General features: G+C 37.5%; 2 protein-coding genes across 4 annotated transcripts; one reads left to right on the top strand and one right to left on the bottom strand.

The window, feature by feature from the left end:
- Positions 1–461: 461 nt before the first annotated feature.
- Positions 462–10043, top strand: sh3bp1 (SH3-domain binding protein 1). The gene is made up of 18 exons (XM_052570850.1): positions 462–670; positions 2770–2812; positions 2962–3066; positions 3710–3786; positions 3889–4000; positions 4084–4160; positions 4300–4387; positions 5181–5249; positions 5738–5822; positions 5908–6044; positions 6184–6295; positions 6719–6800; positions 6886–6966; positions 7085–7198; positions 7297–7394; positions 8173–8278; positions 8373–8641; positions 8721–10043. Exons 1-18 carry the CDS (start codon positions 624–626, stop codon positions 8999–9001), a joined length of 1983 nt encoding a protein of 660 aa, XP_052426810.1. The 5' UTR covers positions 462–623; the 3' UTR covers positions 9002–10043.
- Positions 9757–18297, bottom strand: cdc42ep1a (CDC42 effector protein (Rho GTPase binding) 1a). 3 transcript variants are annotated; one of them, XM_052570851.1, is made up of 4 exons: positions 18133–18297; positions 15506–15936; positions 13684–14498; positions 9757–11818 (listed from the first exon to the last, which is right to left on the bottom strand). In XM_052570851.1, exons 3-4 carry the CDS (start codon positions 14135–14137, stop codon positions 11208–11210), a joined length of 1065 nt encoding a protein of 354 aa, XP_052426811.1. In that variant the 5' UTR covers positions 14138–14498; positions 15506–15936; positions 18133–18297; the 3' UTR covers positions 9757–11207. The 3 variants fall into 3 exon arrangements, with proteins under 3 accessions (XP_052426811.1, XP_052426812.1, XP_052426813.1); XM_052570852.1 differs by having other exon boundaries at positions 13684–14613; XM_052570853.1 differs by having other exon boundaries at positions 13684–14616.
- Between the last annotated feature and the right edge of the window lie 5721 nt (positions 18298–24018).

A 24018-nucleotide genomic window follows, 5' to 3' on the forward strand; every position in this document is an offset into this window, starting at 1 on the left:
ATATATATATTATTTTCACTTTTCCCATTCATTTTCAATGTGGGATCAATATGACCCCATGGACCATAAACGTGATTTTTTTTTTACACACCTTTAGAACAGCCAAATCAAGTGGTTGTAATGTGATGGACACTTGATTACTAAAGGTAAGGGAATGAAAGAACATTAATTAATGCCACAAAGTTGTGAAGCAACTACCCAGTTTACGATTAACACAGATGTATACAGAAGTAAATATGTCCATTTATTATTAATATTCTCTTTCTATATAAAAAATTCTTTCTCCATCCACCTCACTCCTGGCAGTTGTATATATACAACACATAGCAAATGAATTCTCTGTGCTGTGCAAATCTACTTCAGTGTTCTCTGTGGCTCAGAGAGGACTTCATGACTTTCACAGCATGATATGAAAATGTCTTTCCTCTTGTGCATTTGGTAACTTCCTCTTTCTCTGAGTCACAAATGTGAAACAGTCAAGTTGAGACTGTTGCTGACACGAGTCTGAATGACATGCCTGTTTACTGACTTCAGAGAGCAGTATTCTTTATCAAATGAAACGAATATACTATTGATCTGCATGTACGAAACAAGGACTTGAAGGCGACAGATTCTTCACAATCATGCTAAAGCAGTTTAACATCTTAAAACAGTTTGGAAATGGGGGGAAGTAAGTACTTTCATTTGTTGCTTTCCGACTATGTTTGTGCTGTTTTATTTGACAGTTTTACTGGAATGACACTACAAGTGTCAAACTGACTGTTTTATGCAGGATACTTACTTATCTTTTGTAACAAAACAAAAAAAATTATATTATCAATAGCTGTTTTATTTCTCCGTATATGAGACATTTGTGGTGTAAGGTAGTCTGATATGAAGCAGGTGGTTTGTTTCATCATCTGTTGTGGTGAAAACATGAATTCGATAACAGTACAATTATTCATTAGTTGATATGTCTATAACTTTAGCTCTTCTTTCTTACATTATTTCGGTTCAAGCCTTGTTCAAGCCTCAACATAAAATGTCATGTAAACGATGTGTACAACAGTTATTACAGACAATATTAGATTTTTTTAGATTTCATTGACATTTACGCTCTCTGTGCTTAGCTTAAATATAATTTGACATATTTCACACGTTTATTATTATGTAGAGTCTAACAAGCATGACAGTGATTAAGTGATTGTGTTGAACGAGGTCGTAATAAAAGGTGTCATTTTTTTTTAGTTTAGAGGGTGGAGAGCACATCTGCATGTTGCACAGAACAAGATGCGAGTCTTGCAGTCTGGACTGATATGACCCTAACAGAATATTAATATATTCTTAACCCCTGACTCAAAGTAGAGACAATACCACTGATGAAATTTTTTGTGTGACCCGTGAAGCTGAAAATGTATACCACATACTTCATGTGCTTGTTTTGGTCCCTATGCCAAAGCTAGCGATTTAAAAAGAAATAATACTTTTATTTAACAGTAAATTTATAATGTAGAAAAGATTAATAATGTCATATCCTCTTCACAGACTGATTAGACTTAAAAACACAGAGATAACAAGAATATCTGATGCAATCGCAGTATGAACCGGTCACCACTTCAGCCGCACAAAAATGGCTTCTCGTGTTTTTTCGTGTTCTTGGATGCTGTTGCAAATGTAGGAAATGACACAGTTCATCTGATGATATATTAGGCTAGAATTTGTGTTCTGTGCATCTACTCATACATGCTGCTCAACTGATTGTGGTTAAAAGCAAGAGAGTAAAATGGTTTGCGCTTCAGCCTACAGTCCACTTCCCCTCTACCCACTTTGGCCTGTTTTTTTTTACAGCAGCCTTGACTTTCTAATTTTAATTTTAGCTGCTTTGGGTCACAGCAGTTGAACAAACTTTTGCTTTTGAACTTTTGAATTTCTTTTGATTTAAAATTTTACATTTGCATTTATTCCTGTAGCAGATGCAATAAACATGAGAAGTGCTAGTAATGCGTTTCTACCACCGTTCAGAAAAGTACAAGGTAAAACAAGGAGGAAATAAGGAAAAGTGATAGCATAGAGGATGCAGTCCTTAATCAGGATGAGTTTTTTTGCCGTACAACAAAACTGGGATTTCTCACTGTAGGCACCACTGTCAGTCTGTGATTCAGAGTAGCTGTTAAAAGTGTCTCTCTTTGTAAGTTAGTCATTGAATCATTAATTCGATGGATTTGTTTATACTCACTGATTCAGAAGCATCAAAAATCACATAGTACTTTGTGACCATTAAAACAATAAATACATAAACTCTGTATATGACTATGTGTAGTAGGAATGGAATCCCATTGTAGCACAATAGTCATGCTATTATCATCATGTTACCTATCAACACCAGCATCACTGTCATTCACTAATACTCTCCCGTGGCCTTATGGGATAGTAAGGTGTTCTTTTTGGCTACTGTTTTGGACATTCTTCACTTTTCACATACTGTTTTTCACCTACTAAATAGTAGGGAAGCATATTCAGATGCAGCCACTGTCTTTATTCAGAGTCAATTGTTCAAAAACACTGATTCTTTGAGGAACAAAACGGTCATCACGTCTGAGTCGTTGAAACATTCACTTAACCAATTCATACCAATTTACTCAGTAGATAACTTGTGTCTTATAATTAAGCAATATTACATTTACAGTGATGCTGTTGGTCAAAATATCAACACAGCTGCAGCATCATATAGCTTGAAATCTGTATTATGTACAGTATGTAATGTTCAAGGTAAATGTTTCCTTAATGCAGGTCACAGGATGCAACTGATCTCCTCTCAGATGATCTTGTTTTGGTGAGGCATTTCCACCACTTTTCCACCTCAACTAATAAATCTGCATGTGGCACAATTTTTGAGATGCCTGTATACACACAAGCTGTGCTAGCAGAATATGAATACTGAATATAAATATCAAAATGTATGCTCCATCTTGTTGCTTTAAGGTTGAACAGCGTGTGGAGCCAGCAAAGAAAGCTGCCCAGATCATCTACAAGAAGTTGGTAGGCTGCCTGCAGAGTCAGCAGGGACTGGACCCAGAGAGACGGATGGTAAGCTGACCCCCTATTCAATCATGCGCTTTGTAAGTGTGTTGGATGAGATTTTGAAGCAGATTGCTGTAGATGAAAAATAAGTAACATTCAAAAGGACAAATGAAATGGTCACATGATGAATTGCTGTGGCTGTGAAGATCATCTACATGAACCACCATCACACTGGATGGAGGTGGGATTTCTTCCAATAGTTTATCTTGGCCTACCGTTTTGTTAAGAAACCTTATCCCAAATCGCTGATGGAGAGTCCCTGAATCTGTCTTCTGAGGTTTTCGTTTTGTCTGTATATGTGGATGATTATGTCTGAATTGAAAAGGTTTGGATATGCTTTGATTGTGTGGCAGCTGCTCATGAGTGCTAAATACAGGCCTTCAATTTCTTTTTTCCCAAGAATCTTTTTTCTTTTTTAAACAAGATTCAGTGTGGAAAATCTGCTTAGGTTGCTCAGCTTTGCCCTCTATTCTTCTTCCTTTGGATATTGTCTTGTGCCATAAATTTAGACAATAATTTTACATTGCCACTTAACTGTGACACCCATGTAAACTAATTTAAATATATAGTTCTAAAGCAGAACTATCAGAAGTCATGCCATTCAATACTTCCTGAATTTCTAACAAATTCATACTTTGATTATTTACAGAAAAAGTTACCCCTCATGATGCTGTCTGTCAGTATGGCTGAGAGCTTTAAGGATTTTGATGGCGATTCCTCCATAAGGTGAATATTTGTATATTTTTTATGTTTTAACACGGTGTGAATAAACAATACAGCAGAGTTGCCTTGGAAGTACACCCTTTTCACACCTGAACTTTCCTGCAGAAAAGTTTTGGAAATGTGTTGCTTTATGCAAAATTTCCTGGCACGGACTCTGTCTGACTTTGAGATGAAGTTGGAAAAAGAGGTTCTTGTGCCTCTGAATAAGCTCAGTGAGGTAGTTTTTTTCTTACTACCAAACTATATGAACTGAAACAGCCAGTATTCATGACTCATTCATGACCGATGTTATCCATGCAGGAGGACCTGCCAGAGATCCTGAAAAACAAGAAACAGTTTGCTAAACTAACAACAGACTGGAATAACGCTCGCGTCAGGTGACTTTCTTTTTTGAACATTATGACCAAAATATGTTTCAACTTGTCCTTCAACGTAAATCACACATTCATATCTTTACGATCCTCTTTTATGAAGATTGCGTCATGAACATTTACGTAATCTGTGTCTCACTTTTAGATCTCAGGGCAGCACAGGCCCACAGGCCAAGCAAGACGGATTACGGGAGGATCTAGAGGAGGCCTGGAAAAGACTGGAGTCTATAAAGGTTATGCTTGGTTAAAGTCAGTTTCTGCACTATATACTATTGTGGCCATTTGAATATCTAGTTCAGTCATGAAACTCTAGATGGTGGAATCAAATGATTTACTACATGGTAAAAGCTGACTAGCCTGTTTCTGCACCTAATTAACCAGTTTGTTTTAAATAGTCTGGTTCAGTGTTTGCTGAGTTCCTCTGAACCCTCCACCTCCCCCAGCTCCACCTGTCTAGATCTGCTATGGGATTTATGTACTGTATGCCTATTCATGCAGCAGCATTTTTTACATGTTCAGCAACATGTTTGTATATCTACTGGAAGTAGCAAGTCCATACTTGAATAAATTCATTAGCATAGAGATATATAATGTGCTAAAACTATTCTGAGAGCTGTCATGGTCAGACTATATTTTGTCATTCTCATTGTATAACCTAATACTTCCTGCTAGCTGTTCTCAAACAAGAACCATGAAAGTGGTTCTCTTCTTATTGTTATAACCTGGGGTGCTTTTACTAAACTAGGGTGCTTTAAGTTTCTATGATGAAATAACATTTGGCTATCAGCTGAAACTTTACCACTTGTTCAAATCTAATTCAAATCAGTTTATTATCTCATTTCCTTTCTCTGCTGTTTAAATCGTCAAAAAAAGTATGTTACAATGAATTGTGAAAAGAGTCAGTAAACATATTTGTGGGTTGGCTAAGTCTACATGAAATATGGGGTTTCATCAGAAGAGATCTCTGAATTTTCTAGGAATGCACACCAAGGAAATCAATAAAAAAACACATATTCTTTTTCTCAGGATCAGTACTCTGCAGACCTCTATCATTTTGCCACTAAAGAAGATGAGTATGCAAGCTACTTCATCCGTGTGAGTACCTATGTCCTTACTTACTCTTTCTCAACCATTTGCAGCCCTGCAGTCTCATCAGAAATGCCCTTTTTCACCAATATTGTGTCAGAATTGTGTTCCTTTTTTACTCATATATTACACAAGATACCATTGATCATTATCATCATTAACATTATAAAATGTTTATTATTACAGTGATTCGATTTTAGTCATTAGGAGTCAATACTAGTAAAAAACGAAGTGAAAAAACTCTATACCTTATCTGTATTTTTTTAAATAAATATTTATTAATTTGTATTTTTAATTTTATTTTTCATTAGACTTAGTGTAGCCCTATATAACTGTCTGTAACATTCATTGTATTTTATTTGTATTATACGCATTTCTTCTCTTATTATTGCCATTAAGTTGTCCCAGGATGACCCCTTGGAATGTTTTCAATAAGTAAATTGAAAAAAGATGTTTAAATGTTTTTTTTTTCTTTTCTTTTTTCGCCCTTCTGACAGCTTCTAGAACTACAAGCTGAATATCACAAGGTTTCATATGAATTCCTGGAAAGAAACATAACCGAGCTCAAAGACAGCCACACAGGTGAGGAAAAGGGTTATTAACAGTGATTAAAACATCGGACAGCAGCATTATTATGATTTTGAAATGTATATTTGTCTGTTTGAAGAGACCCAATTTAGTTTATCAGAGAAAAAAGTTTTTGGAGAGCCTCTGCTGTCTCACCTTGAGAGCTGTGGAAGAAAGATTGCTGTCCCTATTGAGGAGTGTGTTAGCATGCTGCTACGTACAGGACTCAGGGAAGAGGTGCACATTAAAATCAACATCTGCACTTACACGCAGATAATTACACTCCCACATAACTGCATGCCCAGTATCATCGGTTTCACTTCTCCACTCTCATCTTAACAATCTCTCACTATCTAACTGTACAATTCTCATCTAGGGTTTGTTCAGGCTAGCAGCTGCTGCATCTGTTGTAAAAAAACTGAAAAGCTGTCTGGATTCAGGGACTGTTGACCAGAATGAGTTTAGCTATGACCCACATGCTGTCGCAGGTGAGCCATAGCAACTTATTTTGTGCATTTTATGTGATGGAAACTTTGTTTGTATGAGTATTAGCTGATGATTAGCATTAGCTGACAATAATGGGAAAAGTGCACTGTGTTATTCTGAATGTGGTTGCGATATGTGGTTGAGGTGACAAACTGCATCATATAAAATCCCCCAGATGTGCTGCTAGGACCTCATTGTCTATAACAGGAACATTTCAGCCATCATTTATTCATGTCGTTTCAAACTTGTATTGTTTTCTTCTGTGGAGAACAAAAGAAGAACTTCAGCAGAATGTCCGAGCTGATCTTTTCATAGACTAATGGTTAATGGGGACTGTCTAAAAATGATTCAGTGCAGCTTAAACATCTGTGTGATATATTGGTATACCAATATTTAATCTTGTTTTGTTTGGACCGTCTTTGCAGGTGCTCTTAAGTGTTACTTGAGAGAGTTGCCTGAACCGCTCATGACATCTGAGCTTTATAATGACTGGTTCAAAGCTGCAGCGTAAGCCTGTCCATGCACTCGTTTATTTCTGTATCAGTGATGTTAAAGCTACCATTTGTAATCATTTCAACTATCTGTTTTTTAGAGAAAAAGAAATGGATGAAAAATTAAAACAGTTGCGGATAGTGTTGCAAAAACTCCCCACAGAGAACTATAACAACCTCAGGTATGTTATAGAGTTTCAACTCTGAATGTTGTATATCCACCTCAAACCATGAATGCACATTTTCACACCTCACATTCAACTCTGTGTGTCTATCTTTGACTTATTGCCACACCATCAGATACCTTGTCCAGTTCCTGTCACACTTGTCAGAGCAGCAAGCGGTGAACAAGATGACTCCCAGTAATATTGCCATAGTGCTGGGGCCTAATCTACTGTGGCCTCGCTGTGAGGAGTCAGTATAGCACACACAACCACAAATCTAGACTAAATTAAGCATTTAAAATGTAATCTCCTAAAACTGGTTCGTCACTCTGTCTTTCTTTTTTTCAGAGAGACGTCATTGCTGAACATGGCATCTGCCTCTTCTGTGCAAGTTGTGACGGTCATAGAGCCCCTTATACAATATTCCAAGAGCCTCTTCCCTGAAGGTACAGAAACATTACATAAGTGATGGTTCATTGTTGTTTTAAATGAGGTGAAAACAGTAATAAATGATATTATTAAATCCAGAATTTAATTTCTGTTCATCTTTTAATGCAGGGGTTCTCAAACCATTTTTTTGTTTGTAAAAGCCAAACCTTTTACATCGTGTCTACACTGGACGCGACAGTTGTCTTGTCGTGCCGCAACTGGACGCGACAAAGCGACTGTTGGAAATCATTTGAAATGTATGTCAATACGTCATAAATAGAACTCAGACGCAGTTTTCTGTCGGAAATTTGTCACGTCGCACCACTCCGCATCCAGTGTAGACAGCGTAATAAGTTCTATATTTTGTCGAGTCAATTTTACTATCTACTTTCTTTTTAGATTATACAAATGGGTAAAAAGCTGAACTTAGCACAGGTGTAGGTGGAGTTCATTTGCTGTGAACCAAAAGCGCTTGCTTTGAAACCCAAAGTAGGCTATAAGACTATTTAGATATTTAATTAAATCTTTAATTTGTTTTGATAATCACCATACTGTGATTATTGTGCCACCCTGTTCCTTAATTTTTTTTGTGTCATTGGATATGAATATTTTTTAGCTTTTCACGAACTCATGAAAACTATTTGGGGACACTTGCTGTAATATGATGTAATAAGGACATTTATATTTTATTTTTTAAGTATTAGGTATTAAAAAAGAATTAAAATACTGAAGTGCAAAGCATTTTATCCTGTGAAATTCTAAGTTTAAATATTTTTTACACAAACTTCTTTTCAGATGTTGATTTTGAGGTCCCAAAACTGCCTGAAAGACCTCTTTCTGACAGCATCTTACTCTCTCCCCCTTTCTCATCTGGTCGGCCATCCCTATCAAAAACTGACAGGTACTCAACCACCTTTGTAGTTTTTGAGCTCCAGAAGACTTCTTAAATTTCAAGAGTCTTATTTAGTTTTGGCTTCTTGTGCTTCTTATTTCAGCTCGGCATCATCTGAGGACCTTGGGGTGACGGTTGTTGTGAAATCTCAGGTGAACCGTGATGCTGTTGTGTGGGACAACATCGATTCTAATCCAATTGCTCAACCGCCTACACAGAATCACATGCCTTCAGCACTTCCTCATTATACTCCGGTACAAGACCACAGCCAATCGCAAGCTAAGATACAGAGCTCCAGCCAATCAGAGCCAACCCAGGAGCTGCCCATCCAGTCCAAGGAGCCCACGCTGAAATTCACTGCTCCATATAAACGTATGTTGGTGATCATAGATGCTTTTTGTGCTTTGTGTCTTCCTGTGGTAGAAGCTACATTTCTAATTGTTTTCTGCAGCAAGGAGATCTTTTATCCAGCATAAGGCACCAAACCTTGCCAAAGGCCCTCCTCTGAACCAGGCAGGCGTTTTCCCAGCAGCCCAGAGGAGAGCGTTCTCTGTTCCTCTGCCGAGAGGCTCTGAAATAAAACCACCGCCTTCACCCGAAACCACCCAAGCTACATTGCCCACGTTGCCTGAAGGAGGACCACAAAAGAAACCACAAGGCAAAAGACCTAAAGTTCCTCCCCCACAACCACCCCAAGCCCTGAACAAGCAGCTCTCCTCTCCGGCACAGTGAGTCCTGGAAAGGAAAGTCGACTGGTTTGTTAAGACCTGCTTTCTCAAGTGCAGTATCTTCTGGTTAAGCTTTTTCCTGCAGTGTTTTAATACACTAGTGTTCAAAGGTTGTTTTGGAAAGAAGTCTCTTATGCTCATTTGAACAAAATACAGTTAAAACAGTAATACTTTATATAGTATTACAATTTAAATAAAATACATTTTCAATTTAATATATTTCAAAATGTAATTTATTCCTGTGCTGACTTCTCAGCAGCCATTACTTCAGTCTTCAGTGTCACATGATACTACGGAAATCCTTTTAATATTCTGGTTTGTTGCTCAAGAAACATTTTGCATGATCAATTTTGAAAACAGTTGTGCCGTTTAATATTTTTGTGGATAATAAGCAGTCACACATTTGCTCCTTTGATGAATGACGTTTCAATACATTTGTTTTATATTTATAAATATCTTTACTGTCACTTTTAATCAGTTTAATGCATCCTGAATAAATAAATAATAATAATTTCATAAAATGAAAATAAAATCCCAAACCTTTGAACAGAAGTGTACCGTATGACTGCTTTAGAGATACAGTTTTAAGAACTGTCAAACACAACGTAGTGTAATCTGACTTCCTTTGGTTTTAGTTTTAGGGCTTCCTGACATGCTTCACATTAGCTATTTTTATATAAACTTATTCTGAAGCATAACATTTGAAGCGCCATAACAATAAAAGCATGCTCACACTTGTTAAAGCATTTAAGGCTGATGTTGTTCATAGCTTCTTTTAATGAAATCTTTATTGTTGACATTTATAGGAAACATACATTACTATTTTGTAAAACTCTTATGCAAAGCCGCACATACGTACAGTATGTAAATATTATATTGTGATTAAGGGAATGGAGAGGTCAACTCCTTTGTCATAACAAACAAAACTTAAATTCAAGGAAAATTCATAATACATTGATAAAAGCTGGTGGACATCATATACTATTACTGCATAATGTGTTGATCTTAAGATATTTATCATGTAATAAAGGAAAGAAACATGACAATATGGTGGTTGTTGTTGTTTTTTCTGAATTGTTTGTACTAATGTGAAAAAGTAGATCACAGTTTGGTGCATCACAGTGACCAGTAGGTCTTCGTCTTGTTCGCTGGTTTCTCAAGAAATAATTAACACAATATTCACAATGGGAATATGAGCTAGTTAGATACAAGATAGCTAGCAGGTATATGTCTGTATTATACATGGTATCACTGTACATTACATATGACAGAGGTTTACTTGAAATCTAAATACTGTAAACTGAAATACTGTATATTTTAATGTCATATTACCATTGTATAGCTAGCTGTGGCAGGTTTTATTTCCCTGGATCAAAGCTAATGTTTTAGGAATGAGACAGTAAAATCCTGATAGCATTTACTCACACCCTAAACCTTCCAAGCATTCCTGTCTTCTGCAGAACTAAGGTATTCTGAAGAACAGTGAAAAAGCCTAACAACACTGAACTCCACCGACTTTCATTGTATTCTGTACTTGTAACATTACAAAAACAAATGAAACATTGTTCTAAATACCTTCTTTTGCTCTACAGAAGAATGAAAGTCAGTTTTACGATTGACATGAGGGTGAGTGAATGATGACAGAGTTTCCATTTTGGGTGGAATATCCCTTATTCATTATTTTTGTTATTCATTGACATCTTTCTTAGTTGTCTGTGGCATGTCATGTTCCTGAAAAAAAATTCCTTATCTTTTCAGTGTTATCTTCATTTTTCAATGTTTATCCAATACAGAAAACCAGTTTCAATGATTCGTTCAAATTTGAACCAGAAATAATTTGGTGCTGGAGTGACTCAGTGATTCAGTTCACAGCCCAGAAGAACAGAATATCAGAAGTCAATAATAACGTTTGGGTAAATTTTGGTCTGTTCCTCACGGTACATTAATATGGTTCCAGAAAACTCTGGACTACATTTATAATACTTTCATGGTGTTTTATTTTTTTTTATGATTATGGAGCTTGATAGGCCCAACCCTCATTCAAATCATTTCATTATAATGAAAAAAGTGGCATTCTGTGCAACTCCTTTTATTATATCGCCAAAGAATCAGGTTTGGAACAACATGAGGGGGAGGAGTTTATGAACGAACATTCATTTTTTTTGGCTGAACTTTCCATTTAAAGGTGCCGTACGATTTGGACTATAGTGTTAGACTTTGATTTCTTCTTCTTCATCAGGACAGCTGTATGGTCCTCTTCTGTGAGAGTTGTTGCTGTTTGTATTCCTGAGTCCTCCACTCCCATAATGACGTGCCAGCACATCAGCAGCCCTCTGGAAACTCTCCGGCTCCATACCATGATCCTCAACAGAGAAGGAGCGCATCCGATCCCCCATCATGGATTTTTTGGGTGACTCACCATTTACAAAGTCTGAATGCTTCCACTCTCCTCCATACAACCGTGTCCTACCGTCATCGTCTTCTCTCAGGAGAGAGTCCACCAAGGACGTGGTTGCGTCCGAGTCCACCTCAGAGTTATCATCAGTGGACTGTGTTTTTTCACTCATGGGATCGGCTTTTTCACATATAGGGCTGTCAATCATGGCAAAGACTTCAGACATGAGGGAAGGGCCCAGATCAAGAGTGAAGGAGTTCATGGAGTCTGAAGGACTGATGGAGTCTGAACATGGGAAGGACGGGAGAACCATGTCCGTGAGCGAGCCTTTGTGGATTTCAGGTGGACAGGCTGAGGGAGAACTGCCCTGGGCTGGACGCTCAGTGCGGGACAGTCTCGGCAAGGTTACAAAGCCAGACTCCAAACCTGCAAAACAAAGAAAGAAGAATGAATTTGTTCCTGCTTGTGAGTTTGACCAACAGAGGGCAGTGAGAACCAGTACATTGCATTTAGCACTTCCTGGACTGCAGCATAAAAAGCTAATAATTTCTGCCATATGGTTGAATGTCCTTAAAGGGATAGTTCACCCAAAAAATGACAATTTTGTTGTCATTTACTCACCTTTATGTCTTGGTGTATGTGTCCATATAACTATGGATCCCACTGACTTTCATTAAATAGATGAAAACAGGTCAAACTATCTTCAGAATATCTTTTTTGTGTGTGTTACACTGAAGAAAGAAAGTCATACAGGTTTGGAACAACACAAAGAATGTGAGTAAATGATGACAGAATTTTAATTTGAGGTGAACTGTCTTTTTAAGATGTGTGATTCTGATCAAAGAGCACTGTAACAGAGCACACTTGGCACAGAAAGGGCAGCGATTACAAATTACGGGAAGATTGTGAATCCAGAAACTCTTCAGATGATTGAAAACGGCTCTAAGATGGGATGTGCGCTCAGCGCTGAAACATCTCATTCATAGCTCCCGGTCAGAACAACTTTATAGCCTTCAGTCTTCAGTGAGTCATCCGGTCAGCTGAATTAAACACTTAGGTTTGCTTACTAAAACTTCCCATTTATTGATAATCAAACTAATCAGACCGTTTGGGTTTGTGTTTGGTGTGTGTGTGTGTTTTTGAGAGAGTATGCAGGGGGATTGTTTTTGAACAGGCTCTCTGTGAGGCATGTTTGAGGTATTTGAATGGGTGAGGCAGACGCTGATCGATGCGCTGTAATGTCTGGCTCTGAGGAGTCTGGGATTGCCACAGGTGTTTAGATGCCTTATTAAACAACTTCGGTTTGATCTTCCTCATGATTCCCCGAAGGACAGAAAACCAGCAAAAAAACATGATTAATTTAGATAAAACATGCATGAGACACAGTTGCTATTTACACTACCAAACATACAACAGTAAAATTATGAAATATTATAATATTATAAATAACAAATTTCTATTTTAAAATATTATTTATTTTGTGATTCCAGTCTTCAGTGTCACATGATCGTTTCTGAAATCATTGTAATATGCTAATTTGGTGCTCAAGTAAAATTTTATTTAGACACTTATATTTATACTGGTATACTGATTTATTTATCATTTGTAATTTTTTTTGTGGAAACTGCTATTAATACTTTTTCAACATATTTTGGTGAATATAATATCTTTTTGTATTATCAGAAATATCTTTAACAGTAACTTTTTTTTGCTTTTACTTTAGCACAGTTGAGTAATGACAGGAAGTAAAGTGGGAGAAAGAGCGAGGGAGTGTGATCCGGAAAGGTCCATGAGCCGGGACTCGATCTCGGGACACCCGTCCCAATCAGTGCCGATAGTCACGTTTGATCAATTTAATGTGTCCATGTGGAACAAATTTTTATATTAGTTAATCTCGTTTGGTAAACAAACATTTTAGTTAGTAATATTTTGTTTTATATCTTCTTTTACTGCTTTCTACAAAACAATTTGTTGAACAAACTGAACTAAATAAATTAGTTAATGCATTGAAATAAGTATCCTTTCAGATGCTGTTCTTTCATCAAGATGTTGTGCTACAAAAAAAAAATGCATAAAATGATGTTCATCATGGAAACGTTCATGATCTTTCCAAGTTTTATAAGGATTTCATTCATTGTCGTGATCTTTCGAAGCCTAGATATCTCACACTGTAGTGACTGTAGTATCTTCCATTAGCCCTGCTTTCTGGAGTGACTTCTGTACACACACAAAACACCCATAACTTCACTTCTACATCTGAATCTGACAAAGGTGAACACTGACGGACTCACCGTACAAGTATGTGGAGCTCTCAGGTGTTTTGGATGGACTAGGGAAAAGCACTTTGACAGGACAGCCGTTGGGTGAGTCCACATCCAGCCGGGGGAGGGAAACGGCATTCTTAATGATTGGAGAAATGGGTGGAGGTGGTGGCGAAAGGTCCTTGGAGCCGCCGCGGGGCCTGTCGGGGGTCTTGCGGACATGGCGAAGCGTGCGGGAGAAGAATCCCTCATTCTTCTCTGAAGTGGAGGAGGAGTCTCCATCTGCGTTATTTCCTGCTCCACCGTGGTTGCTGAGGAACGAGGTGTCCCCAAACACGTCCCCTCCACGGCCCACATGCATGGTGTGGCGGAAGTCACCTAATGGGGGGCTGATCATGTCCGGGGTGAGGTCACCTTTAAATCGACGCTTTCCTGAGGAGTGGGAAACAAGGCCCTTCAGGCCAGCGAGCTTTCCCAAGTTCATGGCTTCTCTGGGTATAAACTGTAAATTTCCAGTCAGAAAGAAAATATCCACAATTTTTTTTTTTTATAAAATGGTGAGAACACTGTAAGAAAGCAAACTATACACCTATCACCCTTCAAGCTTTAAAATATCTCGGCAGAATAACAACCGCAGTTGAGTGGAAAGTTTCTTTTGCCCAGTTTCTCAAAAGGCAGACGCATTCAGCTATGTCCCATTTTGGCCATCGGTCTTTGTTCATATCCAGAAAGATTCTGTGAAGATAAATGTGAGCTGAAAATATGCATGACTCCAATTCCTGAAAACCTCTGCTGCATATGTGGTCAAAGATTCTGGGCTTCACAGTTGTTCTGGGTTTGTGCTTCTGAAAAAAAAAAGAAAAAATCAGTTCAGAAATAAATTCAGCTCGGGGTGCAGATATCTTTGTGGTTTAGGACTGAAACCATGTGCTCCTTCTTTAGTAAGGTCCAGAGAGACTGCTGCTGGAGGATGCAAATATTAACAAAATATCTGTAAATCATTCAGTTGCTAAAAAGAAATATAGTATGAGACATGGGCACAGGCATGCTACACTAATCAACTTTTGCTGTAAAAATGTATATACATTTTATGAATACATTTTTAATGGGTCTTGTTTTGATTTATTGAGTGTAGTTCTCTTTAACTGCCTAAACTCAGATTTGACTCCTCAGTCATTCACTTGCACTGTACGGTATTTCGGTCATTCACTTTAAGGCTATCGTGTTACCAAAGTATGTGCATTTACCAGAGAATTCTTCCACTGCCAGACTGTAAATGCAAAAATAAATAAATAAATAAATTTTACAATGACAGTAAGTTTTTAAAAAAAGTAGCCCTATTTTTATTAAAATAAGTTTTCTTAATATATATATATATATATATATATATATATATATATATATATATATATATATTTTTTTTTTTTTTTTTTTTTTTTTTTCAATATCAAAAACATTCAATTTATTTATAAAAACATTTGGTAAACTATAATAAAGAACAGTTAAGCTAATAAAAATGAGCATAACAACACTTAGCCTGACTTTATTAGAAGTTTATTTGATCTTGGGTGAGTTCAGACTTTTCATTTGTGCTTGACTGTAGTTAAAGTCGTGAGAATCATTATAAAAGGAGTGAAGTCTCATGTCTCATTCCATCAAACCACAACACACTTGTTGCTTTTTTTTATTCCAAATTACCAGTAAAGACTTACCATGTGTGAAAAGCACAATTTATTTAGCCAAACCTTTTACCTGATTATTGTCAGGTCATTAATCATATACATTCTGCTGTTTGGACCTAATTCTAAAATATTTAATATTACACTGCTGAAAATGTACAGAAGCCACATACCTTAATCGGATTTGTGTAATCAATTTGATCGCATGCTTTCCCAATCCAAGTTCATTCAGTGACCCTTGCCCTGCACCCTGCTGAAGTGTAAGGCGGATGGGAGGCTTGTTGCTTTATCCCTGTATGTATCTTCCCATGCTCCTCCACTTCCACCCGCCTCTCCTCCTGATCCTTTGTTTTTAAAGATACTCAAATCCAGCGGCCCACTCACCAGGAATCTCCCGGGGGAGATAAAGGGTCTTTAAGAGGCAATAAATTAAATGTAATAATCTGGGCAATAGTACAGCTTGATGGAGGCTCCTTAAGGATTGGTCATGTCCGGGATAAGCCCCTAATCCTTCTTCTCTTCCTTCACCCAAAATCCCCCTCTGCTGGCTTATCCCACTCAGGCGTCCCAGTTCGAAGGGGTTCTTGTAAAATCAACAAAGGTCCTGTATGAGAGTGAAACAGGTGGATGTGTAACACAGATCACGATCAAAGCAGACCAAAGGTCTAAGACCACTGGTGAAAATATGTTTCTAATTCAATACATATTTGCAGTACTAATGATATTATCAGTAAGACAATTTGACTTAAATAAGAATTATTTGAAGTAAGAAATTATATGAATTTCATGTTTGTCCTTTAACTTAGGATTTCTGATCTATTGTAGAGAAAAGTTCACATGATCAGTAAAACTATTTTTTAGTGACCTAGAAATAGTGTATAGAATCTTATATGCATTATTTATGCATTAACATATAGTAAATACAGTAAGTAGTACAGTAAGCATAAGAGATTTCATTCAAAAACATAAAAAACTAAATTATAATTAGTTACTAAATGAATAAATTATTAGACTGGTAGTGTATATAATATTCATTTTTAAAGTATTTATATTTAGTATGTTTAGTAAGAATTGGTGAAACAGTATTGGTCAAAAAATCTTCTGAGAAATGGGAATGGTTGGTGGCATAAGTTGTTTAATGTGCTAAACAGAAACATAACTAACTAATAAACTGACATTTAGCAGGGCTGCTGCTGCCTCTTGACATGACAAACAGCAATAAACCGAAAACACACTGTCTCATAATTCTTGCAGCAGTTTTTAGTGAATGCAAACAATTATGTCTGTGCATTGTTTGAGAGTAGATGCGCACGTCAACTCATAAACCGCAGACTAATAGATCCCGTGTGTGAATGCATTCCTGGGGGAAACATCTCTGTCAATTACAGACATCCAGTACAGTACCCACATCCCAGATTGGAAACATGTTTAGGGTTTTTCTCTTCTTTCTCTCTGCGGGACTGTTGGCTTTCCTTCATGTGGGCAGAGAAGTTGATCTGTCTGACTTGGTTTTTTCAGCTGTCCTATGCAGATTCATATGATGTCATTCAAATAAGTGATTTGAACATCAGTCACACTGACTGAACATTTGTTCTTTTAAACTGAAAAATGGTTTCAAAGGCGTTTCTTAAAATATTTCTCTCAGTCCCCTGAAACTACCTCTTGATCAGCTAGGCTACACACTAACTAGGTGAACAAACATTCAAGATAAGGCCTCATTTTTCCTTTTCACCCAGTAACCTACGCTTTTTTTCACTCATCTCATACAGTCTAAAGAAAGAAAGGGGCTGCCAAGGCGTAAATCATGATTACAAATATACTCATTTCATCATCTGAACATATCCTATTTTTACTCAGAGCACTCAGCATGACCGTCTGGCAGAGCTAGTCTCTTATGGAAAATACCACCAATGAAACACAATCTCAGTGGTTTTGTGTGAAAATCTACAGCAGCTGGCTCTGTCTGCTTTACTCTTGTCTTAACTCCCTTTATTATCTTATTTACACTTTTTTATATATATTATAAATATATATATTTTATTATTAGAAATCTAACTGCTATCTACTAAACAACTACCTAATCTAAAAAGCACAGTGGCACAATGAATACTAGTTAACAGGCCTCCAATACCCTTTAATGTAAAGTACATTTACATTATCAGTTAAAAAAATTACATTGACAAATCAGATTAACTAAACAGGACAAGGACAGATAAATGTTGCTGAACTAAAATCTTACTGTAGCAGTAAACTGATCTAGTCATGTGTGAACTTTGGATTTCATTGCTTCATAGAAATGTCATCCTAGTTTATTCACTTTTTAAAGGTACAATTAACATACAAAAGTAGATTTGCAAGAAAGTGCATGTTTTCCTGATCAGTTACCAAAGCCAAATCTTGATAAAGCTCATTAACAAGTATATAAACTTTACATTCCAACATCTAGTTAAATTAATATATCCTAAAGAATAAAATGAATCCAAATCCGCCGCTCATAACGGGCATGAAGTGTAAGTATGCAGTGGAGCGCGCATACTAATTTTACAGCAGTACAGATTAGGTTTCCTCCGTCATGCACACAATAACACACGACTAGTCTCTCTTTATGCCATAGGGTAGCCTACTTGCTGACTAAAGAAGTAACATTAGTTACGCTGTTAATAGTACGCACTTAACGCGAATTTAGCATACTTAATATGGTATGAGTTTAAATAAATCGACACACTCAGTTCAAAATGTTGAGACAAAAATAATCTGTCTTTAAAGTGACAATTGAGAAAACCAGTAGTCTGCCACTCACCTCGTGGGTTGATGAATACAAGTTTATCATGCCCCAAAAAGCGCTGAATGAGATTTATCTCCACATAATGGTAAGATCCCGCAGTGCACCATAAAACCGTTCTCTTTTGTACAGTCTTTGAGAGGCAGCGGTCAGTGTGAAGCCCCGTGTCAGTGTCAGTGTCGGGGGAGAATCGGGGGGGCGGGCATTTCCAACTCCATGCTCCCAGTGTGTTCAGTGCCACGAGTCTGTATAGCTCTTGTTTTCAGTTTTCAGATATTTAAACTTACTTATCGCGCGCTAAGTGTTGAAATGTTATATATATGACGCTTAAAGCTGTTTTTATTTGGGCCTATTTATGTATTTTTGAACAGCACTTTGGGGCCATGCCATCCCAAGTAAAACAGTAATATATTTAAAATACAGGTATTCTATAGGCTAGTTCAAATCTATTCGTATGTATAAAATCTATACATATCAATTGAGACTTACTGATATAAAATTATTAGGCTAATTAAACTTTTTTTTGGATTAGGCTATACTTGTGCACAATGCATATGTCTTAATATTAAGCCTAAAATGTGTTTTAATATCACTATTGATGAGGATGTTGATGAAGATTGTATGATCGTTGAATAATTTACGCAAGATATTTAAAGTATTTTTCACTATAGGGCATATATATATATATATATATATATATATATATATATATATATATATATATATATATATATATATTGTGCACCTAAGACTCCAAACATATTAGTCTTGCAGAAAAAAGCTATTTATTTGACATTAAACGTCATGGGTGTAGCCATGTTGAAATCACATGACCAGCTCTGTCAAATGGCTATGATGTTTATTTTCAAACAAATCCACTATAGTCAAAATCATTGTTGGGCTAGTTACTCATATTTTTTAAAATATATATTACTCATTACTGACTGGGTTACTTATTTGAAAAGTAATATTATTACTTTTACACTACTAGTTACATTACTTTTCCATTACACACCTGGTTATTGCATAATTTTGACCGTCTTTGAGTACACGAAAGTTACAGATAAATAAAGAGTAGCCTACTTTTGGCTCAAACATGACAATATTTTAAACATCTCTGTTACTTAATAAAGCAGCAATATAAAATATGCAACAGGGCTCAAGCACGTAGAACCAACCAAACATATTGGGATTCACAGTAGACAAAGTCTTAGTACCATTACACTATTTACATATGACACTGATGTTAATGACATCCTTTCTTTCTACAAAATGTAAATAATGCTATATTTCCAGCTGCCACATGATGTGTGCTTCTCCATTTTCGATGAACCTAGCTTGCTGCGTTGGTGACAGTGATTTTGAAAATTGATAGGGATTATTTAATTTTTTTAATTTCTAATCTTTAGCAATTTTGGGGGGAAAAGTAACTAACTTGTCATTGTTTTGTATGGTAACTGTAATATTATTACTTAAAGGGGGGGGTGAAATGCTCGTTTTCACTCAATATCCTGTTAATCTTGAGTACCTATAGAGTAGTACTGCATCCTTCATAACTCCAAAAAGTCTTTATTTTTATTATATTTATAAGAGAAAGATAGTCTGTACCGATTTTTTCCGGAAAAACACGAGCGCCTAGAGGCGTGACGTGTGGGCGGAGCTAATGAATCACGAGCGCCAGTAAGCTTTTGTGTTGAGAGCATGTGGAAGCTGTGACACAGATCCAGAGGCTGAAATTTAACAAGAGCAGCATCAGCAAAGGTGTCTCTATGTGGTATGTACTGAAACTGTATATATTTGCTTAGCGGTTTTGGAAAATGACTAAGTTCCACTTTATGTCGTCTTTTTTTTTTTTTTTTTTTTAAGCTGTACATGTGGAAAGTGCAGTTTGATGACAACATCGCATGTTGTTTACTTGATGTGCTTACGCGCTGATAGCTAAGTTAACAACACTGAGATATTTGAAGCAGTTTTACTCACCGCATGCGGTTCCAACACACAATCGTGACCCTTTTTCGTTGGGACTGCATTATCCTTAATAAATAAACAATGTGCAATCCGAAATGCAGGGAACAAACAAAAACACTTGCACAACTCCGTTGATGCTCTGTAAAAATAAACTCCATCCACTGGTCCCTTAATGCTGTTTTTTTGGTAATCTGTGCAGGGTTGTCTTGCCCTGGCAACCAAAAACACACTTCTTTTGTGACTTTTCGCGACACTCTCGCTCTGATCAGGCTGTGCTCAGCCTCTCAGTGCTCTGCTATACGGGAGCGCGCGCTCTTCCGGCAGAAGTGCCCTTATAAGGAAATTCCGCTCCATCTAACGTCACACAGAGCCATACTCGAAAAAAACTTTCCGAAACTTGTGACAAACCGGAAGAGGTTTTTTTGGAACAAAAATACTCCTTCAAACGTACAACTTAATTTTTGAAACTTTGTCCATGTTTAGCATGGGAATCCCACTCTTTAACAGTGTAAAAAACTCAGTATGCATGAAATAGCATTTCACCCCCCCCTTTAAATTGTATTAGTAATTCAATTAACTAATTACTACCTGAAACTAGTAATAATAACACATTATTAATAAGAATAATTAACAACAATAACTAACAATATTAATTAAGTAATAAAACATTAAATAGTTATAGAATTGTTAAAAAACTTAATTGTTCAGCTCAGCAACAAGATTCCATTTTAAGTATCCCCATGTTTTTTTTATTGAAGTATGTGCTGTGTTCAGGAATTGTAATTATAAAGTCTTCCGTTTTCAAATGTAAATAATGCATCCCTGTTTGAGGATGTTTGCTTTCAGCAGGGATTGCATAAACCACAAAAAGCCTGTGATCAAAGTCTAGATGGCTTTAATGTTGGTGTCACCATTGGGTCAAAATAATTCATAACCCAGAGCAGTGTTATTGATGTAAGCAGATCAGTAGATCAATGAGAGTCCTGCAGTTTGTATCTAAGAGCTATGCATGAACATCAGTTGGAAATTGATTGTGATTCAGTACAGTCCCTCTATTGAGAGGGAAAATAGCCCGAAAAAAACATGCTGATCCATTCAAAATCACAACTGCTCTTGTTTGAAATGAAAGATGGATTGGTTTAAAAAGGCCATTTGGGGAGATTAAGTTTCTATAGTTATCATAGATTATAGAACAGCTATTTCAGAGATATAACTCCATTGACTGCATTTAATATCACCAGCTTAGAATTTTGACAGTGTGTTTTTGTCTGTCTATTTGTCTGATCTTTTCTATCTTTTCATCTTTATTCACTGTTTTTCTCTCTGCTTGTCCCATCAGCTGCTCTATCTTGCTCTTTCTAGAGTAAACAATCCCCTCTGCTCAAGCATGCCAGCTATTTGCTGTGAATAACATGGAGCCTTTGGATACTTTTCAGATGCTGGTCCCAAGAGGGAGGCAGGGATATCATTTTAGGTTTTTCTCTCCCATTTTTGTCAGAAAAACAGTCTGTCTTTTTCTTTTTTCCTTAAGTCTCTCTCTCAATCCCCCCAGTTTCCTCCCCAGTTCCCTCCTCTACTTTCACACAAGTCCAATAGACTTTATTAATATTATTATATTATATAATACAAATGCAATAATGAAACAAAAACCAAACTTTATTTAACATTTCCAGATACCAAAATTTTACAATTATTTATACAAAGTAAACAAAAATTTGAAATTGTATTGAAAGCTAAATGAGACTGAAGATTAAGTTGAATCACTAAAATGACTAACTGGAAATAAAAACTAAAACTCAAATAAAAAATAAATTGAACAAAAATAGCTATATTGTTTAAATTAAATATTAAATAAAAAATGAATAAAAATGACAAAAGCACATAAAAAATAATTTTTAAAAGAAAAGATTAAAATGAAATCTAAAAATCTACAAATAAAAGCTAATTCAAAATATTAACAAAATGGTAACACTTTAAGGTTGTATTTATTAACAGATTTGTTAACTAAAATTAAAACACTTCTAAAGCATTTATTAATGTCAGGGAGTCACTGTCATCTCAGTCACCACAGTCTCTACAGCCACCAGCACCAACATTCACCAGATCTCAGTCACCGGATTACTGATCACCCGCACCTGCTGTCTTCCAGAGCTTTATAACCGAGGTGATCTGGGAGTTTCTCTATCAATTTGTGATGGTTATCATCAATAATTACGATATATTCCCGGAACATGGCCGAACATCCCCACCACGTGACACAAGTCCTCAAACGGCAACAAGTTACTCTACCTGAAGTTGGAGCAATTCGAGTTCCACCACTCCATGGTGCAGTTCCTCGGGTACATCCTCAGTCCTGAAGGTATCCAGATGGACCAGGGGAAGGTAACCACCATCCAACAGTGGCCTCTTCTTCAGTCAGTAAAGGATCTTCAATGGTTTCTGGGGTTTGCTAATTTCTATAGAAGGTTCATTCGCCAGTTCAGTCTTCTCACGGCTCGGCTCACTTATGCGGCAAACCCTGGTCTTTGTCCTGGAGCCCTGAAGCCTTCAACAACCTCAAAGGCATTCAGCATAGCCCCCATCCTATGCCACCCTTTTGTGATCAAAATAGATGCCTCTACCACCGGTGTCGGGGCTGTGCTATCTCAATATCATGGTGCGCCTCCCCGCCTCCATCCTTGGGCTTACTTCTCCTAGAAAATGACCCCTATGGAGCAAAATTACAACATAGGAAACAGGCAGCTTCTGGCCATCAAGTTGGCCCTGGAGAAGTGGCATCACTGGCTGCTAAACGGCTCAACCCCTGTCAAGCCCATTGGGCACTATTCTTCACACAATTCAATTTCACCATCACCTACCATCCTGGAAGCCAAAACCTCAAGGCAGATGCCCTTTTCCATTTGCATACCCCAGAGCAAACCTCCAACCCAGAACCTATCCTCCCTCCAGCCATTATCAACAGCCCTATTCGGTGGGACCTCACCAAGCGCATACGTGATGCCACCCACACTGAGCCTGCTCTGCACTGAAGCCCAGAAGGGAAAACATACGTTCCATCCTCCCAGCGACAATCCTTTCTGGGCTCAGTCCACAATGTACAGGGCTCTGGACACCCAAGCAGCCAGCGCACTCTCTTGCTCCTTCAAGCTCGGTACTGGTGGCCAGTATGACCTGGGATGCCATCAGGTACGTCCGCAGCTGCTCAGTCTGTGCCATATCCATGTAATCCAAGATAGTGCCGAGCATGGCGGCCGTGTTGCGAGCTCCAAGTAAACTTAGCAGTTTTCCATTTGTTTTACTTGTATTGTTGTTCTACATTTTGGATGTTCTTTGTATAATGGTCTACGACAGACATACGCTTCTAAGCATAGGTTCCTATGTCGCAAAACGCAAACCGGACTTTGAGTTCTTGAATGCTGGCACCTTGTTTACAGACAACGCATCAGAGCCCTCTGGTGCACAGGTGCGACCGAGGAAACGCTGTCGGAAAAGAGGGAAGAGAGCCGGCGTCCTTGTCAGACTCAGACGTCGTCCCCTCCGACCTCCTCTCCCAACCATTTTGCTGGCTAACTTTCAGTCACTGGACAACAAACTCTGTGAACTGCGGGCACGTATCTCATACCAACGAGAAACAAGGGACTGCTGCATTATTTGCCTCACAGAAAACTGGATGTCTGCTGAGATTCCAGACTCCAGCCATCGAGCTTATGGGGTTCTCCGTGCACCGCTTGGACAGAACGAAAGAGCTCACAGGGAAAAGCAGAGGTGGGGGCATTTGTTTCCTTATCAACAACTCATGGTGTGATGAGAGGCACCTACATTCTATTAAATCCTTCTGCTCCCCTTATCTGGAATTTCAAATGCTTCTGTGTCGACCATTCTGGCTACCGAGGGAATTCACAGCGGTCATAATCACAGCTGTTTACATTCCCCCAC

The sequence above is a fragment of the Carassius gibelio genome, chromosome B12 (genome assembly GCF_023724105.1).
Source record: "Carassius gibelio isolate Cgi1373 ecotype wild population from Czech Republic chromosome B12, carGib1.2-hapl.c, whole genome shotgun sequence".
Classification (NCBI taxonomy): domain Eukaryota; kingdom Metazoa; phylum Chordata; class Actinopteri; order Cypriniformes; family Cyprinidae; genus Carassius; species Carassius gibelio.

What these genes read in the sequence shown, in the direction of transcription:
- cdc42ep1a (XM_052570851.1), bottom strand. Translation starts at nt 14,137, where the DNA reads ATGAACTTGGGAAAGCTCGCTGGCCTGAAGGGCCTTGTTTCCCACTCC. An exon ending in GAGCTCCACATACTTGTACG is followed by an intron (nt 11,819 to 13,683) that starts GTGAGTCCGTCA and finishes TTTGTTTTGCAG; the next exon opens with GTTTGGAGTCTGGCTTTGTA.
- sh3bp1 (XM_052570850.1), top strand. Translation starts at nt 624, where the DNA reads ATGCTAAAGCAGTTTAACATCTTAAAACAGTTTGGAAATGGGGGGAA. An exon ending in GTACAGGACTCAGGGAAGAG is followed by an intron (nt 6,045 to 6,183) that starts GTGCACATTAAA and finishes ATTCTCATCTAG; the next exon opens with GGTTTGTTCAGGCTAGCAGC. An exon ending in TCCCTATCAAAAACTGACAG is followed by an intron (nt 8,279 to 8,372) that starts GTACTCAACCAC and finishes TTCTTATTTCAG; the next exon opens with CTCGGCATCATCTGAGGACC.